The sequence below is a fragment of the Acanthopagrus latus genome, chromosome 11 (assembly GCF_904848185.1).
Source record: "Acanthopagrus latus isolate v.2019 chromosome 11, fAcaLat1.1, whole genome shotgun sequence".
NCBI lineage: Eukaryota > Metazoa > Chordata > Actinopteri > Spariformes > Sparidae > Acanthopagrus > Acanthopagrus latus.
The window spans coordinates 12,227,957-12,246,342 of NC_051049.1; the positions used below are offsets into that span (position 1 = coordinate 12,227,957).

At 41.2% G+C, this 18,386-nt stretch overlaps 1 protein-coding gene across 4 annotated transcripts; it reads right to left on the reverse strand.

The window, feature by feature from the left end:
• Positions 1–746: 746 nt before the first annotated feature.
• Positions 747–17,809, reverse strand: fyco1a (FYVE and coiled-coil domain autophagy adaptor 1a). 4 transcript variants are annotated; one of them, XM_037114732.1, is made up of 18 exons: positions 17,718–17,809; positions 15,920–16,034; positions 15,128–15,234; positions 14,739–14,864; positions 14,148–14,254; positions 13,662–13,805; positions 13,459–13,546; positions 10,838–13,342; positions 10,041–10,133; positions 9,221–9,339; positions 8,956–9,123; positions 7,469–7,621; positions 7,121–7,350; positions 6,550–6,703; positions 4,992–5,084; positions 4,698–4,908; positions 3,212–3,321; positions 747–3,033 (listed from the first exon to the last, which is right to left on the reverse strand). In XM_037114732.1, the coding sequence occupies exons 2-18, from the start codon at positions 15,978–15,980 to the stop codon at positions 2,958–2,960; spliced, it is 4,545 nt and encodes a 1,514-aa protein (XP_036970627.1). In that variant the 5' UTR covers positions 15,981–16,034; positions 17,718–17,809; the 3' UTR covers positions 747–2,957. The 4 variants fall into 4 exon arrangements, with proteins under 4 accessions (XP_036970627.1, XP_036970628.1, XP_036970630.1 ...); XM_037114733.1 differs by having other exon boundaries at positions 15,920–16,031; positions 17,718–17,768; XM_037114735.1 differs by lacking the exon at positions 17,718–17,809 and adding an exon at positions 17,534–17,693 and having other exon boundaries at positions 15,920–16,031.
• Between the last annotated feature and the right edge of the window lie 577 nt (positions 17,810–18,386).

Consider the following 18,386-nt stretch of genomic DNA (forward strand, 5'->3'; position numbering starts at 1 on the left):
TATTTCTTTTTAGATAAAAGCTTATTGAAATGCATGTAAGACAATCATATTTTAATAACACCTACGAGATCATGTGTGTCAGAATATCTAGGCCCTAGATGAAAATAGTCTAGACTGCTACTTACATCATCAATCAATTTCCTTGAAAAAAATATCCATCATTATTCTCCAGGGGACATTTTTGAATAGCTTTCTTTAAATTGACAATCCATAACTTTCATAAAAATGCAACTATTGACATTCTTCACAAACTGAATGAAACTGTTGCAAATTTGCTTTCTGTCAATCAGCTGTCTAAAGTATCAGCCGTTTGTTTTCAGCTCTGATGAGATCATTAACACCACAGGTTGTGAAACAAGCACAGGAGGAGAAAAATCAACAACCTCACTCAGTATGAAACCTTGCCAAAGGTACAAACACAGAGGATGTAACGGTGGTGTCTTCAGCTACGGCTCTGCTGGTGTTACTTTGAGAGGTCATACTGAACCAGCATGGAGCTGACAGAGGAGATGTTTGTGTTGTTTTCAACACTCTGTGGTTTCTGTCAGAAGAACACACGCCTGTAGCTTTTACCTTTCAGCAGAGTGTGACTGTCACCTACTCTACGTCACCTCTGATGTAAATGTAGAGCGGAGGCAATTGTTTGTCTTTTGTCGTGACATTTCGGAGCGAGGGAGGCAGCACACAGAGGCAACGTATTGATCTCGTTCTCATGTTCCAAGCCGTCACAAAATCATACACAAAGATTATCGAATGTTGGAGGCATTGCTGCTCTCACGTTTTATTCATGTTTACTGGATGTTTTACAGTTCTATTATTGAGCGCTTGTAGCGATGATTCATGTGCAATTTACACTTCCAAAAAGATCCTTCAAAAAAACAGCAAGTAGAAAAAAAAAAAAAATCTGTCCCTGTGTGAATTCTTTGACAAAGATCATGTAAACTCAACAGATTTAATATTGCTTGTAAGAATTTATAAAATCAGTATCACAAAGTGCATCTCTGTAGAGAAAATATGAGGCTTTGCATACAAATTGCACCAATTTACACCCATCAAAAATATAAAAGATATCTGCGTGTGAAACGTTAAAACCTCTACAAATGCAGCGTAGAGATAAGCCTTTGTATCATTAAGTAGTGAATGGTTTTGTCCCACATGATCAAGCTTGCTAATTCTTATTGCTTTGCTATAAAAAAAACACAACAAACAGCGCACAATGTTCAAACCCATCCGATCACTGAGAGTACTAACAAATGACATGAAGAGATTAAAAATGAAATACAAACTGAAAAATCCTTTCAACTGATAAAACTGTGATATTGCGCATAGTGTGATTTAAAAGCCAACAGAATTAAGTTGTCACAGAATATTACCAGTTTATACAAGCTGCTGTGTTCTGTGTAAAATATTTAGTTATAGAAGCAAACTAATCCTGGCTATAGGAGTTAACAGGCACTTTGGAAGTAGAACAGCCCATAAGCTGGCAGTCAGTGTTAGATTTAACTGAATATCATTATAATGACACATCAATTCAGCCTGTGGAAGATCGGGTACTCTCTTTCATTAGATCCTATAAAGCTGGTTTGTTGGTCTCTTTGAGCCGAGAGTGTTTCTATTCTCTTTTACTTTTCCAAAAACATAACATTAGGACATGCTACTACTGGGGGACAATTGCATGCCCCAATCCTGAGATTTGCACATAGTGCACATGCTTAATTCTCAAACGGAAAGTGTATTTTTCCAGGCCAGTACCTATTCACTACTTTGTTTCCTTCCTGCACTGGCAAAGTGCAAACGTATGCTTTGTTCACACAGCAGGCAAATCGATTTCTTTCTCAAAACAGATCTGGAATATTTGGGGAGCATACTGTTATTTGCAAGTGATCAGATCAGATCAGATCTTTATGTCGAGACAACACCGACATATCTGAACAGGTTTGCTATGGTCACAATGTAGGCGTCAGTAACTCCGTACACTGGTGATGAAGCTTTACAATCTGAAGATCAGTCATCTTGCTCTCGAAAACCGCCACAGAGTTTATTTCAGATTGTTGTTCTCTGTGTTGTCTTACACACTGCTCTGCAAGTGGCAGGCTGTGCTCTACTTGAGTACTCTGATGCACTTCCGTCTCTCTGGATTTAACGTCGCTGTTGTGTGTCACACTGCCAGTGAGACAAAAAATGCTTTGAAATCTGATGAGCGGGTGTCCAGACTGAGATTCAGATTTGAATAGCATGTCATGTATTTGTTTTTTTTGTTGAGCTGTCTAGTCTTCTTAGAATCAATCTAGATACAATCTAGAAATGGCCAAAATATAGATTTGGGCATCTGATTTAAAAACACTTGAAGCCTTTTTAACTGGCCATGGTTTTGCAAATGTAAAAAAATCTTTCCTGGGTCTTTACAGATTTATCTTTTTTCTGATATATATTTATCATTTGATGACAGTCTTTTATCATATTTCATACTGATAGTGTTGCTATTGTTGCAAAAATCTGCATTCCCTAATGTAACAGTATATTTGGGAAAAGAGAGGCCAAACCAAAAAGTAAGACAGACAAAAATTACAGAAATAAATAACAAAATTCCACATTTGTCTAGCTAAAAAAAAAAGCTGAAGTAAAGTATACTACTTGGTATTTTTAAAAAGAAAAGTATGCTAAAACTTGCATTAACATTTCTTCTTCTACTCTAAAAACCATTTCCATCCGACTGACAACACTTCAATTAGGCCACAGTTAAAACATGAGCACACCTCAGAACAGAGTAAAAATAAAACAAAAAATGTTTTTGAAAACATAAAACACTTGGCTAAAACAGGTTTGGGGAACAAAAGAGCAAAAAGTCAATTCAATCAGAAACAGTCACTGAAGCGCCATCTCTCCAGTAGCAACATCGTGATGATGTCTTTGTGACATCACGCTGACATCTCTGCGGGAGTGAGTGTCATCCGGCTTCAGGGAAAGTCACTTCCGTCATAGATTATGGGCTTCTCCATGGTCAGATGGTAGAAGACTTTCTTGGAGATAAACCTGTTGGGAGAAGGTTTCTGATCAAAGGACCGCAATCTGATTAACTGCGACGAGACGCGGCGGCACAATAGGAGCCCAGCTTAAAATGTTCACACACTCACACACTCACACACTCAACCGTGGCAGGAAATGATGGTGAAAACAGCAAGAGTTCCCCACTAAGAGGAAGAATCCATACCGTGAGAAGGAGTTGTCAAAGATGAGTGTGTAGAGGCCAGGGTGTCGCACTTTCAGCTGCCCCTGAATTGTCTCTTTATGGGAACTGCAACGAGTGAGAGGAATCAGGACCTGAGAGAAGAACAGAAACATTGGTCTGATGTGAAACACAACCTACAAATCGCTATTTATAGTACTCTGCAACTAGAACTGATATTGGTGTGGTAGGGAGAGGAAGGAATATGGGATGAAGTCATTAACAGCCCCTGACATTTTTAGGTGCAGGATGTTTTCCTCAACCTGCTGAGCAACAGCGACAACCTGCAGTGTTTTTCCTCAGGCTGTGATATTTGAAAGGGAAAATGAATAGCCCTCCTCTCTGCAGGGGGCGGCCATGGAAGCATGCACCCAATCACTCCATTGTGTCTGGTAATAACTTTCAGTCATCATTTGTGCGTTTTAAAGTGGCTGCGATTTTACAACAACTGAAAACATTTATCTTTAGCCTTACTGTTTGCTTTGATTTGAATTTATGTAACAACATTGCCTTTGACTTTTGCCTCTCTCTTTGACTATTCCTGTGGAAGATGAACAAGTCGTGACAATGGAAGTCAGTCACAGTTGTGGGTGCCAGTCTATTTCACGATGTCATCGTCAATGGCCAGGATATCTCAATTATTAACAAGAATTTGATAACGTTTTACACTTAAGCAGACAGAAAAATTGAACAGCAACATACTCATGGCAGAAACACTCATAGCAGCCACAGTAATTACACAGTACACAACATCAAGGAAGGAAAAGTGCTAGATGTGGATTAGACACATAATGTACAACCAGTTCATCGAGCTTGTCTTATCTGCCAACACTTAGCCTGTCAAATTTTACAAATACAGTGAGCCGTATCCAATATAATCTACTTCTTTCATCGCCTGCAGAGAAATCATCCAGACTCCCTTTAAAAAAATGTGACAAAAGTTATACTTTGTAAAACAAACAGCCTTCTTCTAAATTCAGCCAATGTTCCATTGTCCTGGTGATGTATTTATATGAAGAGCAGGGAAGGTGAGATCCGAACCCATTGGGTCACTCGAGATGCACGTCAAGACCTCTCGTACTAAGAGTGGTTCACCTGTGATGCCAGGTGACATAGTTAAAATAATGCACTACAGTAAAGGCAGATGTTTCACTGAGAAGAGAGGCATATGTAACACACATCTACCTGGATGTCTCTGTCAATAAAGACTCCAGTCTGCAGTATATTTCATACGTTTGACATTAGACTTCTTGATCAAAGAAAGTTTTTATATCACATGGCTGCTTCTGGTCATATTCTAATGCTCCCTCCTTTTCTCTCATCCATGTGAGCTCTCTCTTTTCCTGCTTCATGTCTGCACTTTATTCAATCAATTGATGGTTGTTATACCTTGATTTAAGGGGTCCTGCAGTCCCCTCAGGGTGTCACAACACATTGGTCTACATGCACAAACATAAAATTGCACATATACCTTCGACTGTTCCATCTGAGTGTCAGCGGACTCCCTGAACACCACACTAAAGGAGATGCTCTTCGGCTCTGAGGAGAACATCCAGCTGATTGTTGGCCCGCAGTCACCCACAGCAACAGTGATCACACTGTAACAGCTGGACTTGATGAAGAGTTCCCTGGAACCGTCGCCAAACTGAGAAATGTCATCGATGCTGAGAGGGACAGCCATCCTGCGATGAGATAAAAAAATTGTGTGAGTGACGTCATCATTTACACACACTAACACATCAAGTACATCGACGTCAAGACTTACGTGACTTCTCCTGATTTGAGCAGGTTGATTTCTGAATCCTGAACAGTAGGAACATGCTCCTCAGGGTCATCAGGGGTTACATCTCCGGTACCTCTGTGAAATCCAGACAGAGTGTAATATTTTGTTTTCCATGTGTGTAACTCTCATTCAGAGCAAGAAGTTGTTTGTTGTAAGGGTTTTCTCCCATGTATTCCAATTATTCCATTTAACTGACTCCATGCAAAAGTTAATTCAGTGTATTCTCATCTTCCTCCCAGTCATGACTAACTATGCAACTAACAATTAGTTCTAAGTTTTGATGAATCTTATTATTTTCATCATTAATCATTTAGTTTGCTGATCTTAAAGCCCAAAGTGATGTTCTCAAATTGCTTCTTTTGTCCGACCCACAGGCTGAAACCCAAAGACTATCACACATCTCTAAGCCAAGCATCAAATCCTCAAATTTAAGAAGTGGAAACCATCAAATTATTGACTTTTTTGTTTGAAAACTGACCAAAACAATAAATTCTATGCAGTGTACAACATGATGATAAGACACGAATGCTTCGGCCTCTCTCCACCGACCTGTCACCTTTTACTACCGCGAAATTGCGGTGTGCACTTCTCAATTCTTACAATTGAGAAGTGCCACTTTTGTTTTCATTTATCAATGCAAACAAAAGAAAGAACTTCCCGAATTACTCATAGACACACGAAAGGGGGGCAGAAACACGTGTGCTGAATCCCCTGAGGTACACTGTGGCCCAGACTATCAAATATCATAAGGTGTTGAAACAGAGAAAACAAGTTGCATCTAATATAGAGATTTCTGCATTCAAGCAGCAACGAGTCTGTGTTTATTGTCCTTTTTAAGAGCAGAGGTGGGACATTTACAGCCATGAGTTCTGGTTAAAGAATGGGCTATGATGGATGACTCACAACAATAATCTGTTATTTACGACTGAATGATAGGTAATTATTACGGGCAAAACTGACAAATCATCTCTTTTAAACTTCCCCAGACCAATAAAATGTACATAATAGATAAAAAAAAAAAAAAAAAAAACTGAACTAAATCACTTCCCAATGTTTTACTTCCCATCTTTGAAATTTCAAGAGCTGAAGTTAATGTATGACTGTTTCAGGAAAAAAACATGATTTGAAACATTCATAACTTTCTCATGAATAGCCTTACACCTTTTTATATTTCAAATTATCCAGCACTTTATGCGATGGATAATATGTCGCCTTTCATCTGTAACATAATCTGATTAGCTGACATGACACCAGTATAGTTTATGAATGCACTGTATGCAGCTGTCACTCCTCTTAGAGAAGTAATTGACCCAGGAGGCTGGGATGTTGACGTGTGAATTGTAAACCCACGCAGATATGTCTTTAAAACTCTGCAATTTCAGAAGCTCAGAACTAAGCTGTTCCATTTTCTTGCATTGTGACCGTTTGACCTTCAAATGAGGAATCCAGAGCACAAAACTGACTCAGAAAACGACTGAGCTCCTGAGCTGGGTCTCAACCTGCTTCCTCTGTGCCGTCCTGAGATAGATATCACACTCACAAATCCATTGCCCCCAGGGGCCGTCGGTCTCGCTCTCCCTCCAGGGAGCCTCCTGTGGTCTGGGAGGTGGTGTCACTGTCGTAGACCCCATTTACTTCTTCTTCTGTGATGATGTCAAAGGCTCCGTCATCAGATCTGTTGCTGGGGTCTGAAACTGAGAGGAACAAGAACAAATACTGAACTACTGGACCACTCCCTGTTCTCCTCTGATTACACAGTATACAAAAACATACTGTATGTACAGTTGAGAAAAAAAACTGCTTGAAATTCATCTTTGCAACCAAGTCAGTACAAAGACAGACCCAACATTATGCAGCTTAACTTTCTTTACAATTAAAACAAAACAGATTCTTTGAAATGTCACCATCTTCCTCTTTAATTCCATTGAATGTTCTCATTTCAAAATGTTCCTGTCCCTGTTCCTAAATATGGTCAGTAAGTCAGTCAGTCCTTTCACTTCTGCTTCCCAGTTAACTTACAGTAAAAGAAGACAACAGGCTACTAGAACTACTGAAACAAACCTTTGAGCCAAGTGTGCAGTAGTCAGGTTAGCTCGCAGCTTTCCTCTCACCTGTTACCCTGGGTGTGGGTTTATATGGGGCTGGTTCAGGAGGTGGCTGAGGTCCAGCTCCAGGTGGAGGAGGCTGAGTGTCTGAAGGACTCAGCTCTGCCTCGGTGAACCTCTCCACCACTGCGCTGTGTTGGGTGTAACAGTCCCTGCAGCAGCGCTCCTTCTTCCCGCTGTGCTTGGTCATTACAAAGTTATTGCTGCAGTAGTAGCAGAAGATGCGACCGCAAAGCCTAAAGGGTGATTCATGTATCAAAAAAATGAATGAGGTGTCATTTTGTTAATAAAGCACATTCTCTCTCTCTTTTTTTTTTTTTTTTTTTGCATTTGCAGTGCCTGCTGAAAGCCAACCTGCAGTGATGTCTTCGCAGCCACCAGGTGAACTGGCCCTGGCAGCCGAGGCAGTGCGTGGCCTCCTTATCCACTAACCACCAGCGCTCCTCGGCTCGCAGTTTCTGCTCAAACTCCAGAGCGTCCGACTTCTGCCACAAAGCATCTTTGTCCCTAACGTAATGCACAAAAAGAAACATGTATGGAGCTTTAGTGCCATTCACCCATCTTCAAAAATATCAGCCTGGGACCAAATTCATTTTTTTTTTTTTTTTACATGAATGAAATTCGATTTAATTGTGTCGTCAAAGATCATAAAATGTAAGTCATACCGTACAAACAATGGCTGACATCACAAGATTGGTGAGGTTTATTTTTACACAATAGCCAGATATGCAAGATCAGGAGAACATGTGGATATGTCTCGCATATCTCACAAATCGATTTTACCAGGTATGTGCTTGTGGCCAACCAACAGGCACTGAACCAATCAGCATCCTTGAAGGAACAACTGGCGGTTGTGGGTGTGGATTGGGTGTACTGACCAGTGAGAGAAGCGACTGTTTGTTTGAGACAGTGGCAGCAACAATTAGCCTAGCTACTATAGCATCAGTCATATCAGAACTGGAGAAATATTTCCTTGAAAGAGGGAACAAATAACAGCATTGAAGGCTTTTCTAAATGTTTTTGCCTTTCTCTTGACTGACTTCAGTAAGAGTTTGGTTTACCAATGGGCTTTGCTGGTGGTAGCACCTTCTCACTGTTGATCTGATTGGTCGAATTTGACCTGTGATAGACAGTGATAAGACAGATGGTTCGTCAAATCACTTGCCAAGTATCTTTTAAAAGTGCGTATACTTTTCCAAACATTTTTAACAGCTCCTTTCCAATAAAAAAAAAAAAATCTAATAGAAACTGCTTTAGCATGTAGTGCACTTAACCTGACATATATTTTTCATTTAACATGTTGGATACATTCAACACCAGAAGTAGCCTCATTACCCCATGTGGTGATAACAACAAGGGCATGCATAATACAAAAGCAGAAAAGACTGAAATCATGTGGGCAAATCCCAAAGGAACTGACTCAATCACTGTATTTGTAGTTCTTCCTTAGCAGAGTATGAAAGCATCTGAGGCAACAGTGGCTCTTTAATATAGTCGTTCTACTCAGTAGCATCTATATCCTCCATCAAAGTCTCTCTATCAGACTTGTTCTCTATAAATTATCTCAGCATTCAAAGAGGGCTTCTCCCCTGATCCGTCACCTTGAACCTAATTTGCCCCCAACGATGTCAAGAATGACAACATCAGAGAACTGCTCTTACTGGAGGAACCAATTAAAAAGACACCCAGAGGGACAATCAAAGAGCAGGCAGCAACGAAACAGAACAATGTGGGAGATATCCAAACAGAAAATGTACTTCAGCACCTTTCCTTAAGAAATTATATGGATGCTCCAACAAATAACGTTGACGCTGCTGACAGCTGCACCAAAAACATCATACCTTATAAGCTCGATGAGCCGCTCTTCAAGGTTCGTCTTGGTTCTGTTGAGGTCATCGATCTCCGCAGTCATCTTCAGGCACTGGCTTTGTTTGTCTGCTTCTGATGTGCCGAGTTTCTCCTTCAGCTCCTCGCAGACCTTTTGCACAGCCAAATGTGCATCTTCAGCACTGAAGAAAGTATCAGGCCCAAGGAAAATGAGTCAGTGCCTCATTTTTATTGCACCGGAAGATGAAATTCACAGGTGTCAGTGTAACATAAACGCACCTGGTTACTGCATCTCTCAGGCGCTGAATCTCGCTCTCACTCTCACGGATAGAGGTTTCAGTCTTTGTGATGTGAGCATCTTTTTCGCCAGTTAGCTTCAGGTACTGCTCATTGACATCCTTAAACATTGCAAGAACACACATTAAAACAATGAACTTAGTTACAATGACTGAGATTTTCTTCCCAAACTGGTCTTCAATTAGGGTTAAATTTACTTAATTTCAAGTTCATAATCATAACACATTTTTTTCTGATGCATCTTTCATGAGAGGACATCCAGAAACATGTAATCAAAAAAAACAACAACAAATAACTCAACAGCTCAACACCAAATCCTATTATATGGTTCTGTAAACACATAAAACAAAGCGTTTTCATCGAGCTACTAATTGCATTAGGATCAGTGCACTGCAGTGACTTTGCATCCATTCTACTTTCTGCACTAAAAAAACTGCTCAAGCAATCAAGGCATCTTATCATGAAAAAAACTGAATCACCTAATCAGCCTGTTGTTGTGTCCCATGTGGTGCATGGTTTATTTTTCTCCATCCCCCCTGCAAATCTGCTAATGATAAAGGCATCGGTGCTTCCAGCTATGTATAGATGTTGCACTTTTGACTGATATCTATAGTCTTTCTTATCATACATATGTTCTTTTTAGATTTGAAAAAGGGAGTATATCACACATTTCTTTGTATTTGAGTGTATCTTTATATAACACTATCTTTCTCCCAGGGCATTTGCTCTCCAAGGATTATAGAGCCACCAACACATGTTGTCTTATTATGTCACCATGAATCACTGCGTAGAAGACACACACCTCAAGTTCAGACACTCTGGCCTGCAAGCTGGACACATTCTTCAGCTCCTCCTGCAGCTGGGCTTTCACCTTGTCCAGCTGCTCATTCACACTCTGAAATGTGAAAGTAACACAAGAAAAGGGAAACAAGAACAATCTGCAGTCATGTGTTGAGCTGAATGCTAATGTGATTAAAATGACAATGCTGATCAGACATAATGTTTACCATGTTAATTCAGAGTGTAAGAATGCCAACATTTGCTAATTAACGCTCATCAGCTGAGGCTGATGGAGTTAGTTTTGTAGATATTTGGACTTAAAGTAAAGCAAAGTATAGAAAATTAAGATTTTGAGCTAGATGAAACCTCAGGGATGAAAGTTATCACAATTCCTCCTGAAGCAAATATGAACATCTAAAATATCAAATGTCATGGCAATTGAGATGTTTCCTACTTAACCAACAATGTCAACTACATGATGGTTAGAGAGGGGATCAACAAAGTAATTAGGTTTAATGTCTGCACAACATTTCTTGCCAATACATCCCACAGCTGTATCCCACACTTGACATTTCAGTCTGGAACAAAGTGGTTGACGAAAACTGCCACTTCATGTGGAAATTGTTTAGATATATTATTCTGACAGAAGTGCTCCATTTACACCTGGAATTAGATTTCAGTCTGTATCTTTGCACATTATTTGGGTAAAGAAGAACCCACTTGACTTTTCTGCCTATTCAGTTGCGATTACATTGCATTGAGATATTTCAGAAAACAGAAACAGTGTGACATGATGAGACATGATTAAAAAGTTCTCACCTTCATCTGGACCTGGTGATTCATGCTCTCTGAACTCATTTGGAACTTGATGGCCTCCGCCTCCTCACGGCTAGAACACTTGGCGCTCTGCATTTGGTTCTTGGTCTTCTCCAGCTGCTCCTTGAGCTCTGTGATAGTCTTAGGAAGTTCCTCCTTTTGTTTCAGCTCCTCTCTTAGCTTGGTGTTCTCCATCCGTAGTTCTGCCATGCCCTCCTCTATACGCTCCACCTCTTTCTCCAGCTCTTCGATCCTGAGATTGTCCCCTTCCCAGTGCTCTCTGATCTCCTGCTTTTCTGCACTCAGCTTACAGATGGTCATCCCCAGCTCCGCCATCTCTGTGTTAGCTCTGTGCAGGCCCTCACGTATCTCGCCATTCTCCGAGGTTAGTCTGTCATTTTGTGCTTTGAGGGTGGACAGCTCTTCTCGGATTGCAGCCGCTGAGATGGCCAACTCGGCATGGGCAGCTACCTCTCTGTCACGCTGTTCGGTCAGCGCCTCTTCTTTCTTTTTGCACTCCATGAGCTCTGTTACATGCCTCTGATTCAGTGCCTCCGTCTGGGCTTTAAGCTGCTCGGTCAGAGTCCTGAGCTCATCTCTTTGGGCCTCAGTCACTTCCAGCTGTGCTTGAGATTTTAACTTTTCCTCTTCAGCCCTCCTCACCTGCACCTTGAGGTCCAGGATCTCTGCCTGCAGCCTGGACACGTCTTTCATGCTCACCTCTAACTGGCCCTCAATCATAGTCAGTTTGCCTTTCACCTCCTGGCTCTCCTGTGCTTGGACCGCACTCCTCTCCAGCTGAGATTTCTCCATTGTTTGCTTCTCACAGGTGACCCTTTCAATCACCTCCGTCTGTTTAGCACAGGTAGCTTCTGCATCAGCTTTGGCAATCTCAAGCTCCTTCTCCCTGGCCTCCAGAGCTTTTAACATGGACTGCAGCTCAACAAGGTCCTTTTCTTTACTCTCCAACTGGGCCTCTTTGGCTTGGAGCTGTTCCTGGAGGCTTGCTTCACTCTTGCGTGAAGCTCCCAAGTTCTTCTCCAACTCCCCAATCTGCCCATGAACGCTCTTCAGGTCAGCTTGCATGCGGCTGAGAGCTGCTTTCACAGTGTCCTGCTCCTCCCTCAGACTCTGGTTCTCCTGCTCAAGCCTCTTTGACGTGGCATCTGAGAGCTTTGCGGCCATGGTGGCTCGCTGCAGACTCTCATCCAGCTTGCGGTTCTCCTCGCGCAAGTGCCTCTCTTTTTCATCCACCGTCATCTTGGTGTCATCCAGCTGGCCTCGAAGCTGTTTCTCAGAAGCCCGTAGAGATGCTAACTCGGTTTCAAGCCCTGTTCTGTTTTCTGCCATCTCTTTCTTCAGCTCCTCATTTCGCTTCACTGTGGTCAGCAGTTTCTCATTTAGTTCCATCATGTTGGCACACTGTGTCTTGTAGTCTTCTATCTTCAGTGCTTGTTCCTTGATGCTACCCTCGAGCTCAACAACGCTAGCAGCCAGTTTGTCCTTCTCTTTGGTCAGGCTTTGGTTCTTGGTTTCGAGCTGTTGTAGTGTCTTGCTGCTGGAGGTAAGTTCTGCCTCTTTCTTCTTAAGCTGCTCCTGAAGGGCAGCAATTTCTGCTTCTAAAGACTCCTTTAAGCAACCAGCGTTCTTCTGCAGTTCATCTTTATCTTGGTGTGCCCTCCTCTTCACCTCCTCCAACTCTTCCTCTTTCTCTTCCAGAGATCTTTGGAGGTCCTGCAGCTGTCTTTGCAGGTTGCTCGCCTCCTTCTCTCTCACTGTCAAGGCCCCCTGCAGCTTATCAAGGGCACTGCACTGCTCCTCAACTTTCTCCTCCAACTTGGCCTTCTCCTCACATGTAGATGCAGCTAATGCTCCCAGTTTTGTTTCACTCTCCTTCGCAGCTGCCTCCTTGACTCTCAGCTCCTCCTCTAGCCTCTCTGTCTGCCTCTTCTTCTCCTCTACCTCGGCTGCAGCTTCCATCTTCCCTTTCTCTGCCTCTTTCAATCTGTCCAACAATTCGTGTATCTTTTGAGCTGAATCAAAGTAATTGGCTGCCTGCTGGCCTTTCTCATCCAGAACCCCGTCCAACTTGGCAAGGAGCTCTATGTTCTTACCCTCAGCAACTGCCAGCTTTTCCTGGAGCAGCTGTTGTTCAGACTCCCTAGCTTTCTCCCCATTTCTAAGCACTTCCACCTCTCTGGACAGTGCCTCCTCCCTCTCCCGCAGAGACTTCATTTCTCCCTGCAAACCCCGCTGCTCCTCTTGGGCAGAAAGGGACATATCCAGCTGTCTCTGGAGCTCTACAATGACTCCCCTGAGCTCAGCTCCCTCTTCACCCAGCTGCTGCACCTTGTCTAGGAGCCCTCGCTGCTTCAGCTCTGACTGGTCCAGCTCCAGGCGAAGGTCTTCAGCTGTGCTCGAATCTTCTCTGCAGGCAGGGAGGGACTCATTCAGGTCATTCAGCAGTCCCTGACCATAGTCAGGACTGGATGGGAACTCAGCTGCTTGCTAGATGTTTGCAGCAGAAACCGAAGAAGAGGGAATGGAATAGATGAAGGGTAGTTAACATGATTTTAAAATGATGATAAAATGACCGGATTTCATTTGAAACAAATGCCTACTACCTGTGAGTAGGTGCTGGCTAGACTGTTAATACTGGAACTGCGACTGGGTGGTTTCCACATGTGGCCAGGCGAGTTTGTCAGTGTTCTCCTGTTGATCAGAAAAAGAAATGCTCGCTGTATTCGACACACAATTATGTCTTAACGCCTATTAAGATGTCTTTGTGGTTTCATCTGCTTTTTGTGCTATGTGATTTGTACATTACCTTGCAAAAGTTGGCCAGGAGGCATCAAGATCGTGACCTCTGGAAGCGACATCAAACTGGACCTCGTTGAGTTCATACAGGTGGCTGACTATGTCAACACTGAGGTGGGGCTTCAAGAAGGGGCTTCTTGCATAGTACCAGTCACTGTGCGAGGAGAGATGTGGTATAGGTCACAGTAGGATGTAGCAGAACTACTAACAATAATACAGGCTGAAAAAGGAAGTTAAATTTTGACCTGTGACAAGAAAGTGGCATTTAAACCAGGTACAGAATGAACCATGAAGTAAAACTCCACAGCAGAACATTAACAATAGGTTTCGCAAATAAGGAAATAACATGTGCATTAGTTTCCATCAGTGTCACCACATCTGACCTGCATGTTTGTGCAACAAGTGTTTCATGATCTCTGCTCAACTTATTGATGTTCTAATCATTTCATACAAGACCATCACTTTTCAGATCTAACAAAAAAAGTGACAGCTCTACCTGGTGACTCTCTGGTTCATAAGGCACTGCTGCAAGGTGTCAGCCAGCCGCTGATGTACGAGTGAGTAGCGGATAAATGCCCGTCCTTTCCCCAGAGAGGTCTTCAGCTATCAGAGTGAAAGACAGTGAGAGACAGTTTTACCTATGTTTACTTCACAGTCACAACCTTGGATTATCGAAAAAAATGCAACGCAACATAATTCTTAGAGCTAATGTTACTTTAAATGCGACAAACACTATCATGTTGATTTTCCTAACAAACATATACAATTAAAAAGAAGAAAGAACATGTTACAATTCCAATTACACAACATGTTGCTTATGTTACAGGGATGAATCACAACAGTGCCAAGACTAAAATTGAGAGATTCAATGTTTTGGGTCCCATGTTTTGGAAACACTGAAGCAGCAATATGAAAATGTTACATCATATCTGTATTAGAGATGAGAAGGAAAACTGAAGTAAAAATGTTTTTTAGTCATGGGTAGAAGGTAAAACAGATATTTTCTAATGGGTTATCAGCCATTACCAATGATCACTGTGTGTAATCAGTGCTGTCACTCTAAACAACAACAAAATAATAATCCCACCTCAGTGATGCATTTGACAAAACGGATCCCATCATTGGCTCCTTTGATCTTAGCCAGACAGTCATTGAAGTAATCCCAATAATCCTTCTTTGTTCCAAGAAATGTGGTTTTCTCCTTCTGGTCAAACTGAAAGATAGGCAGATATATAGCTGGAGTTGGATGTAGACAGGATTGTTTTGTTCAAACAGCTATCCATTTTCAAACAATTAGTATGAATGAATCTCCAGAATTTACAACACGAAGAATTTTCCTTTTGGATTTCTTTAGTTTTGTAAGAGGGGACATCACATTTAAGAGTATCTTATTTGAGAATTATTATCATTTAATTAAAACTTCCGTGAGTAATTGGGATTCACGGGTCAGCTGTGACAATACAAGCACAATCACACCTGTAGCAGGTACTCCAGTTTGTAGGAGAATTTGTGCAGGTTGGTACTGTCATCTGTGATTGGCTCCCCGCTTTCCCGATACTCCCTCGCAAGCTCTGCAACGGCCTCTGAAATTCAGCAAAAAAATTACAAAAGATGAGTGATTAATAAAGCAGGTTTCATACAACCAGGTGGAATTTAGATTTCCCTTGAAGATACATTTAAAAGGCAAAGACATGTGCTTCATTAAGATAAACATAATAGAATAGCAGGTCTTCATTGAAAAGATGTATCAGAGCCGTGAAGAAGCAGGAATGCAAACAGCAATCAAGCAGAAAATTGCTTTCTCTTTAGAATATAAAAAATCTAGAAAATTAGAAATCTAAAAAAACCTAAATTAGATTGCAATTTTTTTTATGTCTTTGCATATTTTGGTTACGTACTCATGGATAAGAACAGCTATTCTGTGAATAAACCACTTGCCTCGGATCCATCGTAAAAACTGGAAGGACACCTGTGATGGGTGCACCCTCAGTACACACTTTCTGTCTCGCTGCATGCTGACAGAAGCTTCCACCACACCCTTACTACAGGGGCGTGAGGTCAGATGTTTTCCCAAATAAATTGGTGAGCAGGAGATGTCAGATAGTTCCAGGAGTAAAGATTGTATTTAGACTTGCCGCTGAGAAAGTCATAATATCATGGCAAGCATTTGTGACTCCTCATTCTCTTCTCGTCAGCCAACAACTGCCCGCAGCCACTCTATTCACACATATGCACACGAACACGCGCACACACATAAAGCTGGCGTACCATGCAGATCTCGGATAATCCTCTGGAGTTGGCTCTCCCCGACCGAAGCCCCAACAGCCATGGCCCCACCGCTCTCTCCCTGGCAACCAGGGGTCACAGGGTCACATCCAGTCTGCTGAATCAGAGAATCAGATGCAGTCAGGAACAAAAGATTGACATGAATGCTCCAACTTACTGTTCTCTCTCTCTCCCTTGATTCACACAAATGTGCTACGCATTAATGAGAGATCAAATAATGGGTACACTGCCTATTTCTGTGCAGAAAATGTAGCTCTTAATTCAGTCAGATACAGATGTAATGGTCTGTCACATATGCAATTTGATCTCATGCTCTATTATCTATTTGATAAACTGTATTAAGAATTACGCCAACTTCTGACTGCCAACTACCAGCACTATTCATCCTTTTATTCCTATCCACAAATTCAGCATGCCATAAGGTTTGATTTGGCCATCGAGATGTTTCTACTGAAAAAACAAAACAGATATATACAAATATAAATTAATATATACATAAATTAATTCAAATTGATGTATGCTGTTGTTTGGGTGCTAAAAATGCTCTGTAAATATGAAGGATCCCTAATTATTATTTTACAGAACCTGAGAATGGCTGGCAGAGTGACAGTTTGCAGAGGTAGTCAGTCAATTAAGGGCATGTCGGGTTCCAGCACCATTTTTGCATCATAATAATACAATACAATAGCCGTTTGCTTTTGGTAAGACTTAGTTTTGGTGCTCAAGGGAAAAAAGACTTGCCCAGACTTGAATGCACCTTTGTTTTTGTGACATTCAATGAAACACTCCTGAACAACTAAAAACATTGCGTTCTTACAGAGCTTCAACAATACTTCAAAATATGAACAAGGATGCAAATTCGATCAAAAATGATTTTAGTAAGTAAAATAAGTATACTGAATCTGGTTACGATAGATTACCTTAACTCTCACCTTTTACAACAAGACTTACCTTGCAAGAAATACTATGTTAATAGCAAGCCTACAGATTGATGTGTTGCAAAATGTCCCCATGCTTTTATCACAGTACTGTGTCAATAATGTCAATATTCACATAAGATTTATTACAATATAGTTACTTAGATCATTGGTTTGTGTGCGTGCATGTACAGAATCTCCTCTACTTCTGAGTAAAGTAACAAACATAACATTCACAACAGTTGGTTTGTATTCATTGTGAGTTTTACATGTAGGCCTGCTGGTATGATGTAGGAGCTGATGTCACTGTCCACCTCCTGTAGGTTAGTAATCAGGAAGTAGGTCGTGTGACATCTTCTTAACTTTAACGTTACGAAAGTGCTTACACTGTGACAATGTAAGAGCAGCCACAACCTCCACTTCCAAGTCTAACCATTCAGACTGCAGTGGCTAACGACAGCCTGACAGTCTTGTGATTTGTTTGACGTTAGCTAGATTTGTTAACAGCTAAGTTAGCTAACGGCTAACTAGGTTACGTGAGTTGGCTTTTTAATAGTTTGAAAAACACCGAGAACAGCTTCACAACCCACACTACCGGCTCTTACAGCTATAAAAAAACAATACTGTCACATCGAATGACCACAAATAATGATAAATCGTTCGCAGTTTCAGCTCTTACAGACGACTTTGGTAGTTTGTAGCTGTCTCCGGGACGATTATATTTAGCTTTGTCTCAGTGTTCTTTTGACTGACATTTTGAAAATAACCGTGACATCACCGACAAGCGATAATTTAGATGCTCTAACATGCTTCTAAATAGTTGCTGGTGAAAGAATTACAAGAGAATAACAACTTTGACATACTTTTACAGATATGGCTCAAGTCCATAACAACCCAGTTCGTTTTAATGTATCTGCATACAAACTTGTTTAAAGTGTTATGTGTGACATAGTGCCGTCCACTGACAAAGCGGCGTCCAAGCGCTCAGACCAATCACTACGAGGTCGATAGGCGGGACTTTAAAACACGGGTTTGGTTGCCGTAGCAGAGTAAACAGAGATGTCACGTGATCAATGACAGCCATAAATACTTGTCCCACAGCTGTGTTCTTTTGTTCATTTGACAGCAGGACATCAGAATGACAATATAATAATATAATATTACAATGTTTTTCTTTTTCTAATCACAGTGGACAGTATGACGAGTCTTAATTAACTTCTTTGTTAAAGCTTTGTTTAAAAATGTTTTATCTGCCTTTTATGATTTGTAAATAAAACTTATAGTATAAATACTGTAGCATTGTGATTGTTGTGAGTAAAATAGCCTGATGTTTCATATGATTAACATCTGTTTCACTGGATATTTTTTACTGAGCTCTCATTTCTTGAAGGGACACTCAACTGATTTGAAATCATTTGGCCGCATAATGGGGAGTAATAGGCCTATACTCATAAGCTAAAGATTTTGACAAATCAGTGTTAAAACCTGATTTTTCAAATCAAACTTGGAAACTACACATTTTCAAAGCCTGA